Source organism: Thunnus albacares, chromosome 7 (assembly GCF_914725855.1).
Source record: "Thunnus albacares chromosome 7, fThuAlb1.1, whole genome shotgun sequence".
NCBI classification, from domain to species: Eukaryota; Metazoa; Chordata; class Actinopteri; order Scombriformes; family Scombridae; genus Thunnus; species Thunnus albacares.
In genome coordinates this window covers 23,122,964-23,141,811 of record NC_058112.1, presented here as the reverse complement: position 1 = coordinate 23,141,811, position 18,848 = coordinate 23,122,964, and the positions used below count along the sequence as shown (strand labels likewise).

At 40.4% G+C, this 18,848-nt stretch overlaps 1 protein-coding gene across 15 annotated transcripts in view; it reads right to left on the bottom strand.

Annotated features, from left to right (window-relative positions):
• The window catches only part of LOC122985801 (neuronal cell adhesion molecule-like), a 42,805-nt gene that overhangs the window by 12,512 nt on the left and 11,445 nt on the right, over positions 1-18,848 (bottom strand). For 5 of the 15 annotated variants that reach the window (XM_044356720.1, XM_044356722.1, XM_044356726.1 and 2 more), the window contains 19 exons: positions 12,884-13,059; positions 11,901-11,912; positions 11,219-11,324; positions 9,429-9,622; positions 8,932-9,054; positions 7,828-7,998; positions 7,231-7,287; positions 5,876-5,987; positions 5,585-5,769; positions 5,284-5,418; positions 4,126-4,269; positions 3,901-4,012; positions 3,658-3,824; positions 2,880-3,027; positions 2,638-2,762; positions 2,285-2,314; positions 1,337-1,438; positions 401-598; positions 51-121 (listed from right to left, as the gene is read on the bottom strand). In XM_044356720.1, coding sequence (XP_044212655.1) covers positions 51-121; positions 401-598; positions 1,337-1,438; positions 2,285-2,314; positions 2,638-2,762; positions 2,880-3,027; positions 3,658-3,824; positions 3,901-4,012; positions 4,126-4,269; positions 5,284-5,418; positions 5,585-5,769; positions 5,876-5,987; positions 7,231-7,287; positions 7,828-7,998; positions 8,932-9,054; positions 9,429-9,622; positions 11,219-11,324; positions 11,901-11,912; positions 12,884-12,968 — 2,277 coding nt within the window. In that variant the 5' untranslated portion in view covers positions 12,969-13,059. Of the gene's footprint in view, positions 1-50; positions 122-400; positions 599-1,336; positions 1,439-2,284; positions 2,315-2,637; positions 2,763-2,879; positions 3,028-3,657; positions 3,825-3,900; positions 4,013-4,125; positions 4,270-5,283; positions 5,419-5,584; positions 5,770-5,875; positions 5,988-7,230; positions 7,288-7,827; positions 7,999-8,931; positions 9,055-9,428; positions 9,623-11,218; positions 11,325-11,900; positions 11,913-12,883; positions 13,060-18,848 lie in introns of those variants that run through there. The other 10 variants (XM_044356724.1, XM_044356728.1, XM_044356734.1 and 7 more) reach the window with 5 other exon arrangements.

Here is an 18,848-nt window from a genome sequence, read left to right as displayed (position 1 = left end):
AGTAAATGCCTCAGGATTAAAACAGATTGTTTGTTGTATTACTTTATTACCTTCCATGAGATAACAAGGTTGTCATGCTCTGTTCCATGTCCCTGTACACCTGTTGGGTTCTCATCTGGAGCTAAAAAATATATTAAGAAAGACAAAATGAAACATTATAGCAAAGAGCACCTTTCCCTGTGGATCAGATCAACATAGTGATTTCCCTTTGAAATGAGGCATCCAACAAAAGCTGATGACCATCTCCCTTTAAAGTGTTTACTTACAAAGTACAAGATAAGACATTTTGCTCTTAGAAAATAACAAGATTTATTTAAGTATTACAAAAAAAGTATGTATTCAGACTATATTCGGGATGAAACTTCACATGCGACGTTCAAACAATTAGCTGAGTGTCTACCTGCAGGGTCCGTCTTAAACACCCTGGAGGGGAAGCTGGGACGGCTGAAACCCACAGCGTTGAGAGCCAAGACTCTGAAGGTGTAGTGGACGTAGGGTGACAGTTTAAGGTGAGCTGTAGTCTTGGTTCCAGGGACTTCAGTAAGATTATGCCAGTGACCCCGATGGTGGAGTGAGTCTTCATACTGGATCAGAAATTCTGTGTGGAAAAAGACATGTGAACATTATCTGACAGTGTATTTGCATAACTGGAATAAATTCCCTCAAGGTTTTTTTTTGGACAACAACTCAAACAGTGTACTTTTTCCAAAAAATGCTATTTCCAGTAATGCTTTGAGGCTTCAGGGAAATTATGAATTGAGTCATGCTTTTGTGAAAAGATGAGTGTTTGCAATATGCTGACCATATTAATAGACAGTGGAGAAATGGATTACGCTGAAGTAGTGCTTTAAGACATTTCTATTGATGTGTTGGTGCTCCTGCTGTTAAAACCTAATAAAAATCCACTGTAACTAATGATTTGAAGCTGACCTCTGCTGTACTGAGAAACTACAAACTCTTTACCACCTCTGTCTAAGCCTACAGGGGGGAGTGTTTCTACAAAAGATGGGATGTTTCACTATAAGTTTTGCAGACTATATTATTAATTGATCCTAATTATGTAGATTCAAGTTTTAAAGATTATTCAGATTTGTTCATGCTGCCCATCCTTCTGCTTAGGAGAGCAAGCTAGATGCCAAAAGAATAAATATGTACATATATATAACAATTTTAAAAATTCCAGTCTGGTTCACTGCACATAGCAGCACAAACAGCTTCAGTAAAGAGCATAACAGACAGCCAAACAGACACAGATACATAGAAACCCCCCACCACACACACACACACATACACACACACACACACACACACACACACACACACACTTAAGACATACTCTGAATAGGACTGTTATGTTCATCCCCAGGGGTCCAAGTGAGCTGAACACTCCTCTTTTTCTGGTCTGTCAGCTCTAGGTCAGTTGGGGGGTCGGGTCGCTCTGGGGGAGATACAGCACAGAGAGCAACATCAACAACACACCAGCTTGGGATGATATTCACACTGACTTCATACAAACAGTCATAGAATTTGTGAGGTTCATGCCACAAGAAGATGCAGCAAAAACAGAGGGATAAAAGAGGATATATGGTTAAATTAATTTGCGTCTGTGATACTAGAATAACAATAAATGCCAAGTATGTTAGTTTAACCAAGCACATGTTTCCTCTATTTCTTTACATGTTCTGTTTGAGGTTGTTATTTACCCCTATGATACACATGCAGACGCTGCATCATGCATATGAAATGACTGACACTCTACTTGAGCATCTTCCATAATCACTCTGCATGAAATAGAGTCTCAGGCTCACTAGAGAGGCTAAATTGATGCTCACATTTTGGAATTGTTATGATAAAGTGGAATGCATGCTTGGAATAAATGAGTGATGAGGAAATGGTGCATTTGAAAAGATCCCAAGCGGTGCAATGGGGAGATGTTTGCTTCGCAAATTATCTCTGCATTCAAATGTGAGTGGAAATTGCTTCCACTTGCCTAAATGTTTAATGTTTGCATCAGTGATTTAATGCATGCAAACTTTATGCATTTTTACAAAAACGGAAAAACACACAGTTTATATTAAAAGCTTCCAAAAAACGCACCTGAAAGTCAAAACAAATTAATGTTAAAATCAAAGTGAAAAGAAGAACGTAAAAAAATGTTCAGCCATGGTTAAAAACAAATGGCATCTTCAGGCCACAACATGCGTCACTTAACAGAAACATTCAACAAACAACACAAGTCCATGTCAGCAGACGACATCTGGATGCTCATGTGCTGCAGGTTTACCGTAGACAACAGCTGGTGTTGGTGTGGCCTCTGCCAGGTGGGAGTGCAGCAGTGAAAGAGGGAGTTTAATGGTCAGTCATCCAGAAGAAAACAAAGAAGATTATCTGGCTTGCTAAGAAGGAAACAATCAAATATTCATGCTGCTGACATGATAGCTGACTAAATCCGTTCCGACCCTCTTAAGTAAACTCTCGCGCAATTAACCTTGAAGGGCTGAAAGGAAATCTGTTGTGTAAGTATTGGATGGATTCACTTTTCTGTAAAGACCTGAGGTAGAGAGAGGTTACACTTTAATAATTTGTGAGTTTGTTTTATGCGTCAGTGAAATTGAGCTTCTGCAAAGCGGTACATACCGATAACAGTGAGCTCAGCGCTCGCTGAGTCATGGTCCAAAGTGGTGTTCACAACACAAGTGTACACCCCCGCATCATTCTCTGTCACATCAGTGATGGTGAGGCTCTCAGGGTCTATGATTAATCTGTAAAAAGAAAAAAAGCAAGTTATTTAATTCCCGTCAGTATTTGTTATATCTCATGCAGAGAGACTGCAAACGCAGGGTTAATGCTATAGAAAGTGTCTCAAGAAGTGCTCTGACCTCTCGTCATCGGGCAGCTCTCCATCGTCTTTGAGCCAGTTCATAGTGGGGATGAGCGAGGGGTCGTGTTTCACCTTACACTCAAACACCACAGACCTTCCCCTCTGGACCACTTTGTACTCCGGCTGCTTCAGGATTCGGGTCGGCTCTGATGGGAGGGGAGGAAAAAAGGTCAGGTGCAGTTTAAATTCTATCACGTTACAGAATAAAAACAATAATAAAAATCTAGTATTTCTTAAGGTGATGTCATAAAATTGCGACTTTCAAAATCCCAGTATTTGATTTTTGGCTTTTAGTCATAAAATTATTATTTTTTTTCTTAATTTTAATTGTTTTTTTGTGTATCATCTTGCAGGTCTACAATTATTTTCCGTTGATTGTTGTTTACATGATTTATCCTTAAAAAGAGACCTCACTGATGTCATACACTACATGCATCATGCAGAAACAAGTTGGCAGCCTATTAACTACATAACATTCACCAAAAAATTCTATGTTAGGTGATACTTTTGCTGTTTTTGACCTTTGGAGTCTGTTTTTGGGTAACATGGATGTTGCAAACAGAAATGTTTTATATTTTTAATTTATTTTATTTATTTTTAATTTACATTGCAGAATTGTCATTGATTACCAGTAATTTCCTTTCAATCAAATTTCAATTAAATTTCAACTGAACTTGTCAGACATCGCACTGTAATATCACTATGTGTGTTATTAATTAGGTGTGTTTACTCTCATACTTATAATTTTAGAATCTTCACTGCAGAAAAACTCTCACCTTTGACCTCCAGGTAGACGTGATTCTCATAGATACCAAGGATGTTTCTGGCCACACAGGTGTATTTGCCACTGTTTCGGGCCTGAGCTATGTTAATCTCTAAAGTCCCGTTGTCGTGCATGTTGTAAGCTTCTCCTCCCAGGGTGCCAGGCCGACTGTCTTTGAACCTGAGACAGAGAGGCAGAAGTTTTGAGCTTTTGAAGAGACGTAATACTTACAGCTGTTAAAAGTTCATTAACTCACCATGTAATTTTAGGGATGGGTGATCCAAAGGAAGCGCAGTCCATCAGGGCCCGGTGATTTTTGATGACCTTGTAGACTACGTTGGCTGGTGTCAGCACTCTGGGCGGCTCCGCTGCAGTGAGGCAGTAGCAATTATTGTAATAATTATTACACTCCAGAAATCGATGTAAATGGAAAGCAACATTCAAATAAAAATGGATCCCCGCTCTCATATAATGAACTTACAGAGGACATTGACAAAGGCGTTGGACAGAAGGTAGCCGTATTCATTGGAGACATTACACTGGTAGACGGCACTGGATCCAGTCTGTACATCCGTGAATATGATGGTGTCATCCTCCACCTTTCTGCTGAGATCCTTAGGCGAATCTGTTCATGGACAACAGAGGTTACAGATGTAACTATCGCTCTGGGAACTCATGCTGAGAGGGTATCACAACCTTACTAACTTTTCTGTATTGATCACAATTTGCCCATAACATTGATTATTGAAAACTGTCAAGTACCGAAAGCTGGCACTGAATTCTGGGTCAGATTTTCTGTTTACTTATTCTTTGATCAGGTACTTCCTCATTTCAATCATACTTTTGGTCATATTAGATTGTATTTTACTTTCCAAAGTTCTTTTATGGCTGCTTTTTGTTAAAGCAATAGTTCATCATTTTGGCACAAACTCCTAGGTGCTTTCTTGCCAAGATTAAGAGGAGGAAATTGATATCATTCTCATGTCTGTAGGCTAAACATGAATCTACAGCCAGCAGCTGGTTAGCTTAGCTTAGCATAAAGACTGGAAACAGGGGGAAACTGCTAGCCTGGCTTGTCCACGGGTAACAAAATCTGCCAACTAGCACCTCTAAAAAATACTAATTAACATGTTATATTTTGTTTGTTCAGTCTGTAAAAAACCAAAGTGTAAAAATGACAAGTTGTGATTTTAAAAGGGGTTATAGGTGCAGTGACTTCTTGGAGTCTTTTTGCTGGTTGCCTGGACACCACATGGTGATGACAAGACTCTTGGGAAGAAAGTGAATAAATGTATTTCCCAAAATGTTTAATTAACAGTGCTTTGAGAGAAGATTGATTGAACACTGATGCAGCTGACAAGTTTTGCTTGGTTTGTGGAAGAGAAAAAACGGTGTTTGAGGAAAAACATCTTTATACTCCTCACTTTGAGCTATTCAGAAAAGTAATATCATAAATATCAATCAATATCCACCCTGTAGAGAAGAAAATGCTTTAAGGTATCAAGGTATATACAAATCTGTAAATTAAAAAATGCTGTCTCAAATAATGAAATTACACAATGCTCAGCTTATATGAAAAATGAAAAAAGTCTTATAGACTGGAAAATGAGTGTCAGTCAGAGGGACATGTTACACTAACTCTCTATGGGGATGCCATTCATCGCCCAGGTGATGGAGGGCTTGGGCGTGCCACTGGCCCTGCAGGTCAGCACACCGTTCTCTCCTGGAGCTAAGACAAGGTTCCTGGGAGAGCCACTGATCCAATATGGAGCGGCTGAAAATAGAACAGAGCACAGCAGAAGGCTGGAGAATTAATCACTGAGCACACTGCCCTGCTGGCATCTGTGCATAAATCAATTATGAGATGGAGAGAGAGGGAGAGCGAAAAGACAGAAAGAAAGAGTGACTGTGGCCCGATGGGATACTCATCACAAACACACCTTTGACCGTGACACGGATGGTGTGGTGAACCGAGCCAAGACGATTTTTGGCCGTGCAGCGGTAATCTCCTGCATCTGATTCAGACACATCCACAATACGCAGGGTCTTCTGGTAGTGCAGGAAGGATGTGCGCTTGGCCGGGAAATCGCCACTCACTTTGGTCCAGGATATATTAGGGGTGGGCCTGGATTCAAAGAGAAAGAGAGGGAAGAGACAAATATAAAGAGTGTTGATGACACTCAAGCAGGTGGGCACTTGAGGACTGAGAAGTGGCAGATTCTTTCACTTACAGTCCTTCGGCAATACACTCCATCTCCAGCACCTGTCCTCTCAATACCATCTTGGAGCTGGAGGGGCCAGATGGGATGAGGAAGGATGGCTTCCTCTCATCCACTGGGTCCTCTGCAGTTACACATAAGTAAAGTTATTACATCTCCTCAGCATTATCCCCTAATACAGTGAATATCCAGGCCTGAACCAGGACTTTCATATTCACAAACCTGCCTTTGCTGCACTCTGCGACAGATCTGCAACACACGGGCACTAGGCCACTTCATTGCAGACCGCTATTCTCATATTTTATGGTTAGATGTAAATTTTATAGCCATGTTGTGTTTTATTGCCCTGTTTTCTGTGAGTGTTCATTGCCAATTAATTGCCTACTGAGATTATAATAAGGACTAAAATTAATATAATATACATAGACTTGGGAATTAGAGAAATGAAAATCAGCTTTCTGCCACTAAATTGGTAAATAACTGCTAAACTACCTACTAGAATAGATCTTATGATGATGATGATGATGATAAACATCCTGGCATGCAAGCAGTTTGATGAGAGTCAGACTGCTTGCTGTTTCAGGTTAGACAGAATGTGGCATTTTGCAGCGTGCCATTTAGACAAAGAAACAAACCGAAGGTCTTTCAAACAATAAGAAATGAGGTGAGATGAAAATCAGTGGTGACAGAAAGATTAACAAGTATGTGTGCTCCAGAACTAGTCGGGGCAGCAGGGAAAGAGTGATTCTGGAAGTTAAGATTTGAGCTGAACGTTCGACAGAGCCAAGGGAAACAAACAAAAAAAGGATCAATTTAACATATTTAGACTTTAAGAGTCTTTAAAGAGTCATCTTTTGATCAAAGTAATTGTTCATTGTTAATGAGAATGCAATTTATAACTCCTTTTAATTATGAACTAATTAATTTTCTTCATTTTTTAATCAATTTGTGATTTATTATTTCAAAGCTCTGTTGTGATTTTCAGAATCGAACAGATGTTTCAGCTTCATGTTACACAATCAGCTCAGTCAGTAATGGAATCATCATGCAGAGCTCATTTAAGCAATTAAAAGGAGAAAGTAAGTAGTTAACAAAAGGTTTTTGATTGGAAATAGCAGGAGTGACAGAGGGATAGAGAATTAACTTGGATTTTTGGGTTTGAGGGTTAGTGTTAGTGGGTAAAGGCTACAGTTTGGAGCTCTAGGTTGGGGTAAGCACTAGGGGGTGCCAGATCTCACCACTAAATGGACCAGTGAAGTTGTAAAAAGCCCTGGATTGTTGGGTTGAAGGGTTAGTGTTAGTGGGTAAAAGCTATAGTTTGGAGCTCTAGGTTTGGGGGGTTAACACTAGGGGGTGCCAAAACTCACCACTAAATAAATCAGTGTCATTGTAAAAAGCTGCCATTGTGTCATTGATTGCATCCACTGTAACACAACAGAAAATCAAACACGCCACAAGTTTAAATCATCAAGCACATGCTTTAACAACTTAACATGAGAATGTTCAAAATAAGAACTGCTAGAAAAACTAAAAACAGATGAGGAATGATCGTCACAAAAACTGTAGTGTTAACATCCTGCTTTCATGTTAACTGCAAATACTAGACTGAATGAGAGCAGTCTTTGTTATTGGTGGAGAGTGCTATACAGAACTTCTCACAGAAGTAATAAAACAATCGCGTGCCTGGCAGATGGTAGAAAGAGCCATGAGAGCTCTGACAATATGTCTTTTCAGTCGGACGACGACCACTGGCGCCTCTGAGGATGGAATCAGATATAGGAAATGCTGTTTCCCTCCTACACAGTCATACTAGTACATACTGTACTACTGTAAATGAACCATCTCTCATGCAAACACACACACACTCAAACTCAATCACGTCATTCTATTTGTCTCAGTTATGCTAGCTGCATTTGCCTTCCATTGTCTTGTTTTCTTCTCCTCACACACAGAGTCAGACTTACGGTTGAGGACCTTGACGGTGATAGGTTGTTTCTGCTGGATGGTTTGTGTATGTGGGAAGCGGGCATAGCAGATGTAGTCGTTCCTGGAGTCCTCTCGGAGTACATTAGAGAAGTAGAGGTCTCCGTTTAGGGACTGGGACACTCTGCCGCTCTGAGGAAGCCTCTGGAAGTCTGAAATTTTCAGTAATTTCAATGAATGCATATTAAAGGTGCTATAGGCTGCCTTCCTTAAAGGGTTTCAGTGATACAACTTTCTGTTAAAGAAATAGTCCCTATTAACAGTCTGTGATTATCCAAAACAACACAAAGTTTGTGGAAAGACTTGCTGTAATTGAGGGCCACAAATCAATATCCAATCACCTCTATTGCACTGAAGTGGAGGTATAAACTTCAGAGACAGATATCTCAAAACTTGAACAAATTAAACACAACCCTGAGACTGAAAGTTTATTCTTGATCAGGATTGTATCTTCCCGTATCTTCAGTTGCCCAGAACAGCAACTGAGTGGATCTTGGGGTGAGATTGTTTGTTGTTTCCATGGTGAGTGAACATTCAGTCTCAACTTTTAAGGAAACATACACAACAATTCCTTAAAGTGCCTCCAACGTTTCTATCATAATGGGGAATCTGCTGAGGATACTCCTGTAATAGGATCAAAATTCAAATCAATATTGACTACATGGCTATACAGTATACTAGTAAAGGTATTAGAGCTCCTATTTGGGTGAACTGACCCTTTAAAATCAATACATATTGCCTAATTGACTACGATACTTAGTGAAATTACATTATCTCTACATGATATAGGTTGAGACTATTGGCAGTGGCACAGCTCTTGTGTTTCTCAACATTAAGACCAAATTTCCCATAATCCCAATGGCTCCCTGTCACAAATGGTTGCAGTTATTCATACTTCTAATATTAAAGTCTAAAAAAATTAATGTCACTATGATGTGTATATTAAAATACCACACACAGGGCCTTAACTGTGAAACACACTGACAGGAATCCTTTGACAGCAGACATAATTTTTTTCACACAGTGTCTTATAATGTGTACATCTATGCAGCTAAAACATAATCTTCTATGACTGAAGCACTCACAGTTGTCCATCCAGAATATAATGGGAGGAGGAAGTCCAGCTGGGGGTCGACACGGCAGCACCAAGGACACACCCTCCTGAACGACAAATGGCTTTATCTTCTCCTTTGACCACAAAGGGGACCCTGGATTGGTTGAGAAAGAAAATACACATCAGTGGATGAAGAGTCTCATAATTTGACATGAAATATAGGTTGCTAATGGACTGTCGCTGGCGTGATGACAGGTGACTAGGCGAGATGAGAGGGATGAGGCCCAACTGAATTACAATGTGCAAGAGGAAAAATACAAAAGGGATATTCAGCTCTAGCTACTGTTTCGTGCTGCTTTCTCCATGCAACCTTTACCTTTCAGCAGCTCTCTTAAGATGGAAAATGCAACTTAATTATTGGAAAAAGAAAAGAAATGGATGTACATATTAAGAAAGATATGCATGACATAAAGAAAATGGAAGAAAAGAAAAATGACATGTAGAAATGAAAGACTGCACTCTACTCACTGGACTGTCTTACGACGATGTTGTTGGAAACAGCAGCTCCATGCTTGTTCCTTGCTGTGCACTGGTACACTCCCTCGTAATTTTCAGCCTTCTCTCTGCTGATGTCAATCACCAGAGTCCCAGAGTGGGGCTTCATGTTCACATTTGGGTCCTGGTCGATGTCAAAGTGGGTCCCATTTCTCGTCCAGGAGAAACTGAGGAAGTAGCAAGAGCAGTGTCATAACAGTGTAGCTATTCACTGATAACATATTGTGTTATGATAATCTGTTGAAGCGCACAGCCACCATTTGCAGCGTGCTGTAATACAGGCCTAGGCTTAAGGAGGAAATGAAAAACGTTACAGGAATAGTTTAACCTTTGGGAAATATTGGCTTTTCTGCAGGGAGATAGAAGATCAATACCAATTGCATGTCTGTCAGTTAAATATGAGGCTACAGCCACGGTTAGCTTAGCCTAGCTCAGTTTAAAGAGTGGAAGCAGGGGTAATCTATCAGTACAACAACTGGACATTTTTGCACTTTGGTTTTTATACAGATTAAACAAACAAGATATCGTGTAACATGTTAATTAGTGAACTTCAGAGTTGGTGGTGGGCTTTGGACAGAGCCGAGCTAGCTATTTCTCTGTTTCCAGCCTTTATGCTAAGTTAACCTGCTCTTGGCTGTAGCTTTGTATTTACCATACATACATGAGTTTAATATCAACCAAGAAAGCAAATTAGCATGTGTCATAAAGTGTCCCCCTGTTTCCAGTTTACTATGCTGTGGCTTCATTTAGTGGACAGTGGTATCAATCTTTTCATCTAACTCTTGGCAAGAACACAAATAAGGTATGCCTACTGGTTAAGACGGATGACACATAACTGCAAGATCTGTAGTTCCATTGCAGCAGTGGACCTTTGTTGTGTGTCCAATAAAGGTATAAAAGCTCCATAAATATATATTTTTTAAAAAGCAAATAGTGCATTTCCCAAAAAGTCACACTATTATTTTGAGACAAATGTTTACTGGTTGCAGATATGGATAAATTGCTTAAAAATGTATTTGTGTGTGTATTCTGTGTTTGTGTGTGTATTTCTATCCTTGTGAGGAGTATTTTTGTTTTAGACTCTGAGAATAAAGGCTTTTTGGGAAATTAATGACATTCTGGCCGGTTCTAACTCCCCCTGTACATTTGATCTTACTACTAACACAATTACTATTAAAAGAGTACTATGATAGATTTAGGTGTGCAAACTCCTTGCCAGTCTTCACTTCTTCAAAAGGGGGTTAGAGGGTTAACTGAGGTTAGAATTACATTAAGGTAAGCTAAGGGTTGCTGTCTTGTTCCCTATTTCTCTTTTATTCTACATGGCAATGTTAAGACCACGAACAGTCTTCCTCCTGGTTGAGAGTTTAGGGCTAAGACATGTACTTTATGACGGTCTTTGCAAGCATAGAAATACAAACCTGTGTGTGTGTGTGTGCATATATGTGTGTGCACACAGTGTTGGTGCCAGGAAATGAATCAGGTGTTACACTAAGATAAATAAAGGAGGGAGGGTGGCATAATTTGGAGCAAAAGATTCAACCCCCATCAGCTAAAGTCAGCCTCTGGCAAGGACAGCGTGTGTAGAAATAATATACCTTCTCTATTTATTATAAAGTTTTTTTTTAAACAGAATTTCTGCAGACTTCCTGTCAGCTGCTGCTTCTACCTGAAATTAGACAGGTGGTGGTTGGATCCACACATGGAATATCCTCTTTAGTAACAGCATCAAGAATGCAAAATAACAGTTCACAGATTCCTACCTGGGATGAGGTTTCCCCTTCGCCTCACAGTGGATTATAATGTTCTCTCGTGGGTCGATGATGTAATCCTTCAGGGATTGGTGAGTTATGGTCGGTGGCTGCGGCACTAAAGGCGATCAGAGAGAGGGTGCTATTTAATCATGACCTTTACTGCATAACTAAGCTTTTTTCTGCTGCTGTATTGATCACACAAGCAGTCATTACCAATCACATGCAGACTCACCACTCTGAATCAAACCAGACGGCTGTTTGCTGACAGACACAAAAAAAGCTCTCATAACATGTGCAACAGCAAAAAGGCATGCAGAACACTCAGGTACATTTCACTTTATTGTAATGATCCGATGCTTAATGCATTCCCGTCAGTGCCAAGGAGATAACTAATGGACTATGACAAAACAAATGATATGTGAACTCAAGCTGTTTGCAATATTGCTCCAAAGAAAATGCTCTACCACTGCAGAAACACACAGAAAAAAAACAACAAAAAAAAACAGAAAAAAAAAGAAAAAAGAAGATCACTGCATGCAAAATATCCACTCCACGTCACACTAAGCATCTTGTAACATAAAACAGCCAAAATATAATGAAAAAATATGACAAAATATAACCCTTAATGTACAACAAAAACAGCTACTGTAGCACAACCTCTTGGGTAAATTCACACTAGTTTGAGACTTACATCCTTCCAGAACTTTGTTTCCCCCAAGAATCAGCAAACAAGAAAAAAAAACAACGTGACAGTAAAGAGAACCAGACATTAGTGGTTAAAATAAATCTTCCTGCAATAATTTCTGCTTCAAAACAAGGTTGGACAGGCCAGTTCCCAGTTGAGGAATGCCAGTCTCCTGTGGTCAACGGCTCCAACCAAACAATATGCAGAAGATCTACAGTCGCACCACAATGACATCATGCTGTGGGACTGGAAGTCAAAACAATCTTTATTTTCCACATCAGTCACAATGAGGAACACTTTGTCTAACAGTGTTTGCTTTAGATAACTAAGGCAGCAAAATATAAAGAGTCTTCTATATCAAGTGTTTAGAAGAAGAATCTTTTTTTTTTCTGTTTACAAGAATCTGACCCTACTAAAGCTGGATATATAGACAGATTACATGTCTATAGAGAGGTAGAATCAATGTGATACTGTTGGGCAGTATGGAATAAGATTATTTTCTAACCTTAAAGCGACTTCAGGAGAAATAAAAGGGGAAAACTGCATGTTAAGGGGTTAAAACCAAACTTTTAACAACCAAACTCTCATTTTGATAAAACTAGAGCTGTTATTATCATTATAGATTATAAACTGCTGATTATTTTCTAAATTAATTGATTATTGGCTGTTTCTATATAAAATAATGGAAACAACCATTATTATATCCTTGACCACAAGGTTACATATCAAAATTGTTTGATTTGTCCAGTCAACAGTCCAAAAATCATACATAATCAACTTGATTTCATTTATAACAAAAAAAACAGCAAATCCTCACATTTGAGAGGCTGCAACCAGGAAATGTTTGGCATTTTTGTTTAAAAAATGACTGAAATAATGATTTAATTATCTATAATTGACTAATAGATTAACTCAACTCAAGATAAAACCTGACATCAGTTGATTTGAATTCTTGAATGTGTTGTTTAGAGTGTGATCTGTTGCCTTACGGTCTAGCGGGACCTCCAGCGCGCCGGCGAGGTGACCCAGGAACAGCACCAGCAGTGCTGCATCCATCCTCCTCCTCTCCATCATCGGTGTGTGACGCAAAGGTCTGCCCCCAAATACAGCGAAGCGCCGCCTCTCTGCTCGGTCACACTGTCTGAGGACACGTGCACATTCACAACTAGAGGGAAGAGTGAGAAAGAAAGAAAAAGAGATAAGAGGATAGAAACGGGAACAGAGATTAGTGGGTTGAATAGCACATCCAGTTACTGCGGCTATCAATCATAATACTGAGTTTGTTCTATTTTGTGTTCATCAGCTGGTGAGAGAGAGAGAGAGAGAGAGAATGAGAGAGACAGACACATATAGCTCTGGCCACAGATCGATGTTAGTTGCCATGCACTGCATTTTGCTGGAAGCTATCTTCTTGATCTAGAGCACTCCAATAGAGACCAACGCGGCCCTCATGGGCTCATTTTGCTCAGCTAATCACTGCTGTGGCCATGATGCCATTAGGCCTCTGCCATATCGATCACATCAGCTAGCAGATGACATGCCAAGGGACAAGACAAGGGGACACTCACTTTACTTTCCATTTCACTCTCAGCTTTATCTGTTTGATTGACTGACTGTCTGACTGAGCCAGTAGCAAACTGATCTACGATGAGGTCAGATTTCAGACATTGAACCATCATTCTTTCATGAGATTACTGTAGTCGGAAACATTGTGTGTGATTGGACAAATCTTAGATCTCTGACATCTTAGTAGACGCTGTTGAATGGTGGCAGTTCAAGAGGGTGTTCAGGTTCAACTGAGGTGACTTGTTTACAGGTTTTAGCAAATTGGTGAAAGACTAATTGGCCATTGATTAACTGTTAATTAAGTAAGGATTTTCTTTTGTTACACAATTAAGCCTCCATCACAACACTTGTGTTAGATGGCGGCTGTGCTGTGAAAAGACTGGAAAGTAAAATAAAATCTATTTCCCCTTGTTTCTAGAGAGCACAGTGTTGCTGTATCACACCTTCATCCAACTACAAACAATTATATTTTGAGACAAAGCAAAAAAAAAAGCCTAATAGCAAAATGCAAAATGTTGAAGTCACTGTCAGGGACATCAAGACCAGACTGTGACCCAAGCTTCAGAGAATAATAATGAGTAACAAAACTGAAATGACTTTGCTCAATTTAATTCTGTTTTTATTCACAGTCATCTGCATAATTCAGCGCTGTCACAAAGAAATGATCGATATAATTAATTATTTTTGTATGAACGTGAGCACATCTCTAAAAATCATGATGAAACAGGACTTAGGAGGAGTCGGTTTCTGTCTTTTAACAACTGCAGCATGACCTGCTTTTATCTCGCTCTCCTGCCTGTCTTACCCAAGGCATCCACTGGCACAGCATCAAAATGTCACAGCTTAATTTAGAGCTCAGGCGGACTAATTTGCTGCGTTATCTGAAAAGCACACTATCAAATTTCTGATATTAATGCTGGTTACTGTGTGAAAGAATCAAATTGAACCTATTAAAAGTGGAGCTACATTTACTGCTCCATCCCTGTGCGTCCTTGCCTTTGGGTGTGGGGTGGGTCAAGGGGGCAGATGAGGTGGAGGAGGCTGTGTCTGGGACCAGAGGCTAGACAGACGGGCAGTCAGGCCCTGGTCTGGTCTGGTCTTCCTTGGGGAACTGATGTATTTGTTAGTGCTGCCCTACAGTCATGATTCAGTACGGGCCCCAGAGCCGGTGTCTGGTAGCATGGGGAGAGACCAAGGCCAACGTCTGCTGCCCCCGGCTTCCACTACACCTCTCTAGGGAAGGCCTGTATTATTCACCTACGGCAGCCAATCACGCTGTTGTGTACACCATTAGACAGCTCTGGCTTGGGATTTGATATAAAAAGATCCACGGGGGCAATTTCATCAAGCTCATTTGCAGGCTGCAGAAAGGGATGCTGAACTGGCACTGAGCAGAAAACCTGCAACTTGGCATCAATGTTTATTTTCAGTGTTCTCTTAGTTAGTTAGAAATTTATGATCAGATATAATTTATTCCAAATCCATTCATTGTGATTAGTTAAGTGTTGTATAGCAATAATGCCCCAATACCAATCCAATTTTGTTAATGAAAAAAAGCCATGAAAGCCAAGATCACTAGAAATTAAAAACACAGTCTGAAATTGGCAATTTCAGGTGAAGTGACAAAAACAGAAGGACAGCCTGTGACAGCGAGAGAATAAATGTGTTAATTATAAATTTTATGGTGAATCCCAGAAAGCCTGGAGATTCTTATCTGGAAAGGCGCCAGGGCTTCATCCTGGATTCATTTCCCAATTTAATGAGGTGTAGCAGCTCAGCTCCAGCCGGTCAGCATGTGTGTGTCAGTGCGTGCATACTGCAAGTGTGTGCCTGTGTGCATTTGTGTGCTATAATTATCCCTGTGAGCTGCGGTGATACGGGGCCAACCCCTCACATCCCTCTCACAGTAGGACCACAGTGGAAACTCAAGTGGGGCTCTTAAGACGAAGAGCAAACCACCAGAGCCTGAAACTACATAACTCCTGTCTTACTGAACAGTAAGCGTAAGAAAAATTAATAATATACCAGCTTTACTCTACTTTACTTTTTTAAATGAAGTTGTGGAGTATTCATGCTCCTAATTGTGTAGCATCTGGCAAAAGCTTGCATAATAAGTATTTTGAGCTTAAAGTAGCTTAAGCCTTCCACTTTAAAGGAGAAACTACGGTTTAAACCCCATTTTGTATTTGATTATACAATTTTTCGAGGGGACACTTAATGAGAAAATATCCATCACTATTGTGCAACCTTCCTATGCACCTTGTGCTGACAGAACAAGAAAAGCCAAAGTCAATAAAGCTCACTTCAGCGCAGACTGCTGAGGATGAGATAAAAGCACGGTGCTGTTTGGAGTGCTGTGCCAAAAGATGTCAGACAGCTGATAAAATCAAACAGGAAATGGTCTCTTTGAAAAAACACGACAGGTTGGTAAGGGCATTCACAGTGAAGATTTTTTAGCTATTTTTCAAATGAGATGAGGCCAAGAGGATGATAAATTGTCTCACTTAGGCAACTTTAAATGGTGCCATTTGTACTTAAATAATCCCGGCCCATTTATTAAGGAATTATGAGAACTTAAGTGGTGTTAAAGTGCATTCTGCAAGGTGCATGTCTTCTTTTTCCAAATGAGACCAAGAAGTGCTTTAAATGACAGCCATGCTAAGAACTGCTGGTTAACAAGGGATGTCATAAAATTCAAAATTAACGACACATAAACTAGAGCAAAAAAATTCAGAAACATAATTATTACACGGTGCTTTTTTCAAATCAATCTGTGCTTGAAAAGCATTACATGCAACAATAATGTGACTTAGACCATAATAATGCTAACTGTGACGGATTATCCAAATTGAGCAAGTTTCAAGAGTCTGCTAGTGGAATTTTGTATGGTTCAGAAATGAATAAAAGTCAATGGCTGCCTGTTTTGTTAAGAAAAACACATCCAAACCTGAAACACAGCAGTATGCTTTGCGAAATGGTTAGTTGTGATGTTAAGTATATTTGATTTGTATTAAATGAGCTAAAATGTGCAAAACCACTCTTAATGTCCTTTACAATTCCACTGCTCAGCCTAACTAGTCATGTTTCTTCAGAAAAAGCTGTAATGTTAATTACTGTCTACAACTACATAAGACCACCTTCACTCCGGACTTGCTTTTCTCTCTGTTCGTTTTGTCCATGGAGAAAACACTCAGCTCTTGTGTAAAAGCTGCATTGAGCTGTCTGGCCTCTCATTCAGCCAGCCTCTTCAATTACTCCATTGTCATTTTCCCATGGCCAGCTACTTCACCGTCCCAAAACTAATTGGTTTTGTGCACATGTCAGAAACGTAGCACATACAGCGACACACACACACACACACAAATCGGAAAAAGATGCATTCACGCACGCAGTCCGCAGAATGTGAGGGTCAGGACATGTCTGAGCACACAGATGGAGCTGACAGGGGCACGGGCACTGAGAATTGAAGCACGCCACGGTGTAAATGAATAGCAGTCAGTAGGGAAAAAGCCCCAATTGAATTTTCCTTACAGCACCAGATAATACTACACCATATGCTTTATGCCAACCACGGGCAGAAAAACTGCTATTGTCTGTGCCAAACAATAGTGATGCAATACTGCAACACTGACAGAATCACTGCTGTTGCATCAGTGCTATACAGTTATAACTTCTATGATGAAAGACGAGCCTTTCTCTCATGCCAAGCACCCTAATTAACTCCCATAATCAGTGCTATTGATGGCTCATGCAATCAGGGGTTTGTGAGCCTCGGTATGGCCTTAATGGAGCGGCAGGGATCCCCTACAGACAGCTGAATGCGGGTGTATAATGATGAGAATGGCTGTGCACTCAGGAAGGTGGTGATGAGAAAACGGATATGGTTGGAAGAGTTTATTTTTCTGAGGCTGCCGGGTGCTCCCGCTGCAGCTCAGGATGTCACTGGATGGTATTCGTGCCCAGGGCTGCGTGCCCATTTCTCTGTGCCATTAAACATCTATGGGGGAGTGGGAGGTCGCTTAAAAGGCCTTGCTGGAATAGCAGAAGACAGTGAGACAGTCTGTCATTTGGTTACACAAGTTTGAGAAGTCAGAAGCATGTGGGATTTCAAAGTTATCTCTCTGCTACTATAAATAGTCCTCTGTAGGTCATTTTAAAAGCTGGAGAACATTACATTTAGCAAATATCCTTTAATTTCTTCCACAAACTACTGCACAAATTCAAAGCTACTGTGGAAAGCAGGCATTAGCAGTGATATGACTTATAGCCATGATGTGAGGTTGATTGTTCAGCAGCTTTGGCTAATGCCTCTCACAGGCCTTTTATCTGCGACTGCAGGATCACAATGGAAATTCCGCGGGCCGGCTTCAGCGTGCGTTTCCCATAATCTTCTCATTAGCTTTTATAATTGGGGGACGGTATGCAAATAATTGGTGTGGTTAACATATGAATTGGGGTCCTGTTGTTCAGGGAGTCCCTGCGGCTCAAAAACACGCCACAGCCTTTCATCTGCACTGTACAATGCCTGACAAAATGTGATCTTTAATTCATCTGCTCCACTGTAAATATGTTGTTTATATCTGCACTGACTCTGACTAATAATAAACCCTCATCTATGGTGTGTTAAAGGGGCACTTCAACAATTTTTCACATCAAGATCATAAAGGTAAACTTTGGTTTGGGCTTGGAGACCACACACTTTTTAACAGAAAGCCTGTATTACAAACTGGCAATTTGAGAAATGTTTTACTGGGCAGGGGGGACCTAATGAAGAAATGCATCAGGTTGAATTATGGGAAATGTAGGCTCTAGTGTTTTTGGAGTTTATCCCATAATAGGAAATAAAAGCCAGTATATCTCAGCCTGTCCCGGGCGTGCAATATTAAATTACTGGAGAAGCACTTTAAAGATCTGTTGCTCAGTTTTCAATACTTCTCCCCCAGCTATCAATCCACTACAACTCTTAATGCTAATAGGCATCTGCTGCTAATGCAACGTGTCCGACAATTTGTTTGGTCCTCCTCCTTTCACAGAGCACTGCACATTGGCATTCACTAAGCTTCCTCCCCGTACACGCCAAAACACTCCGGGATTCGCTCTCTGTCCCCTCTGCCCAAATGCTAATCACTGCCGGCGCCGGCACTTCTGAGAGGGGGCTCCTCTTTAGCATGCAGATGGAAGCAGCACCACTAGATGGGACGGCGGTGTTAAGGAGGAAATCCCTGCCTGTTCAACCTGAATGAAACGGAAACCAGTTTTGCTTTACTCTTATCATTGCAGACCAGCTAAATATAACATATCATCTGTGAGTCACGTCCTCACATTATACTGGCGCTGCTTCTGAGAGGTTTCTTGCGATTGGGATGGTGTATGAAGCCCTCTTTTTCT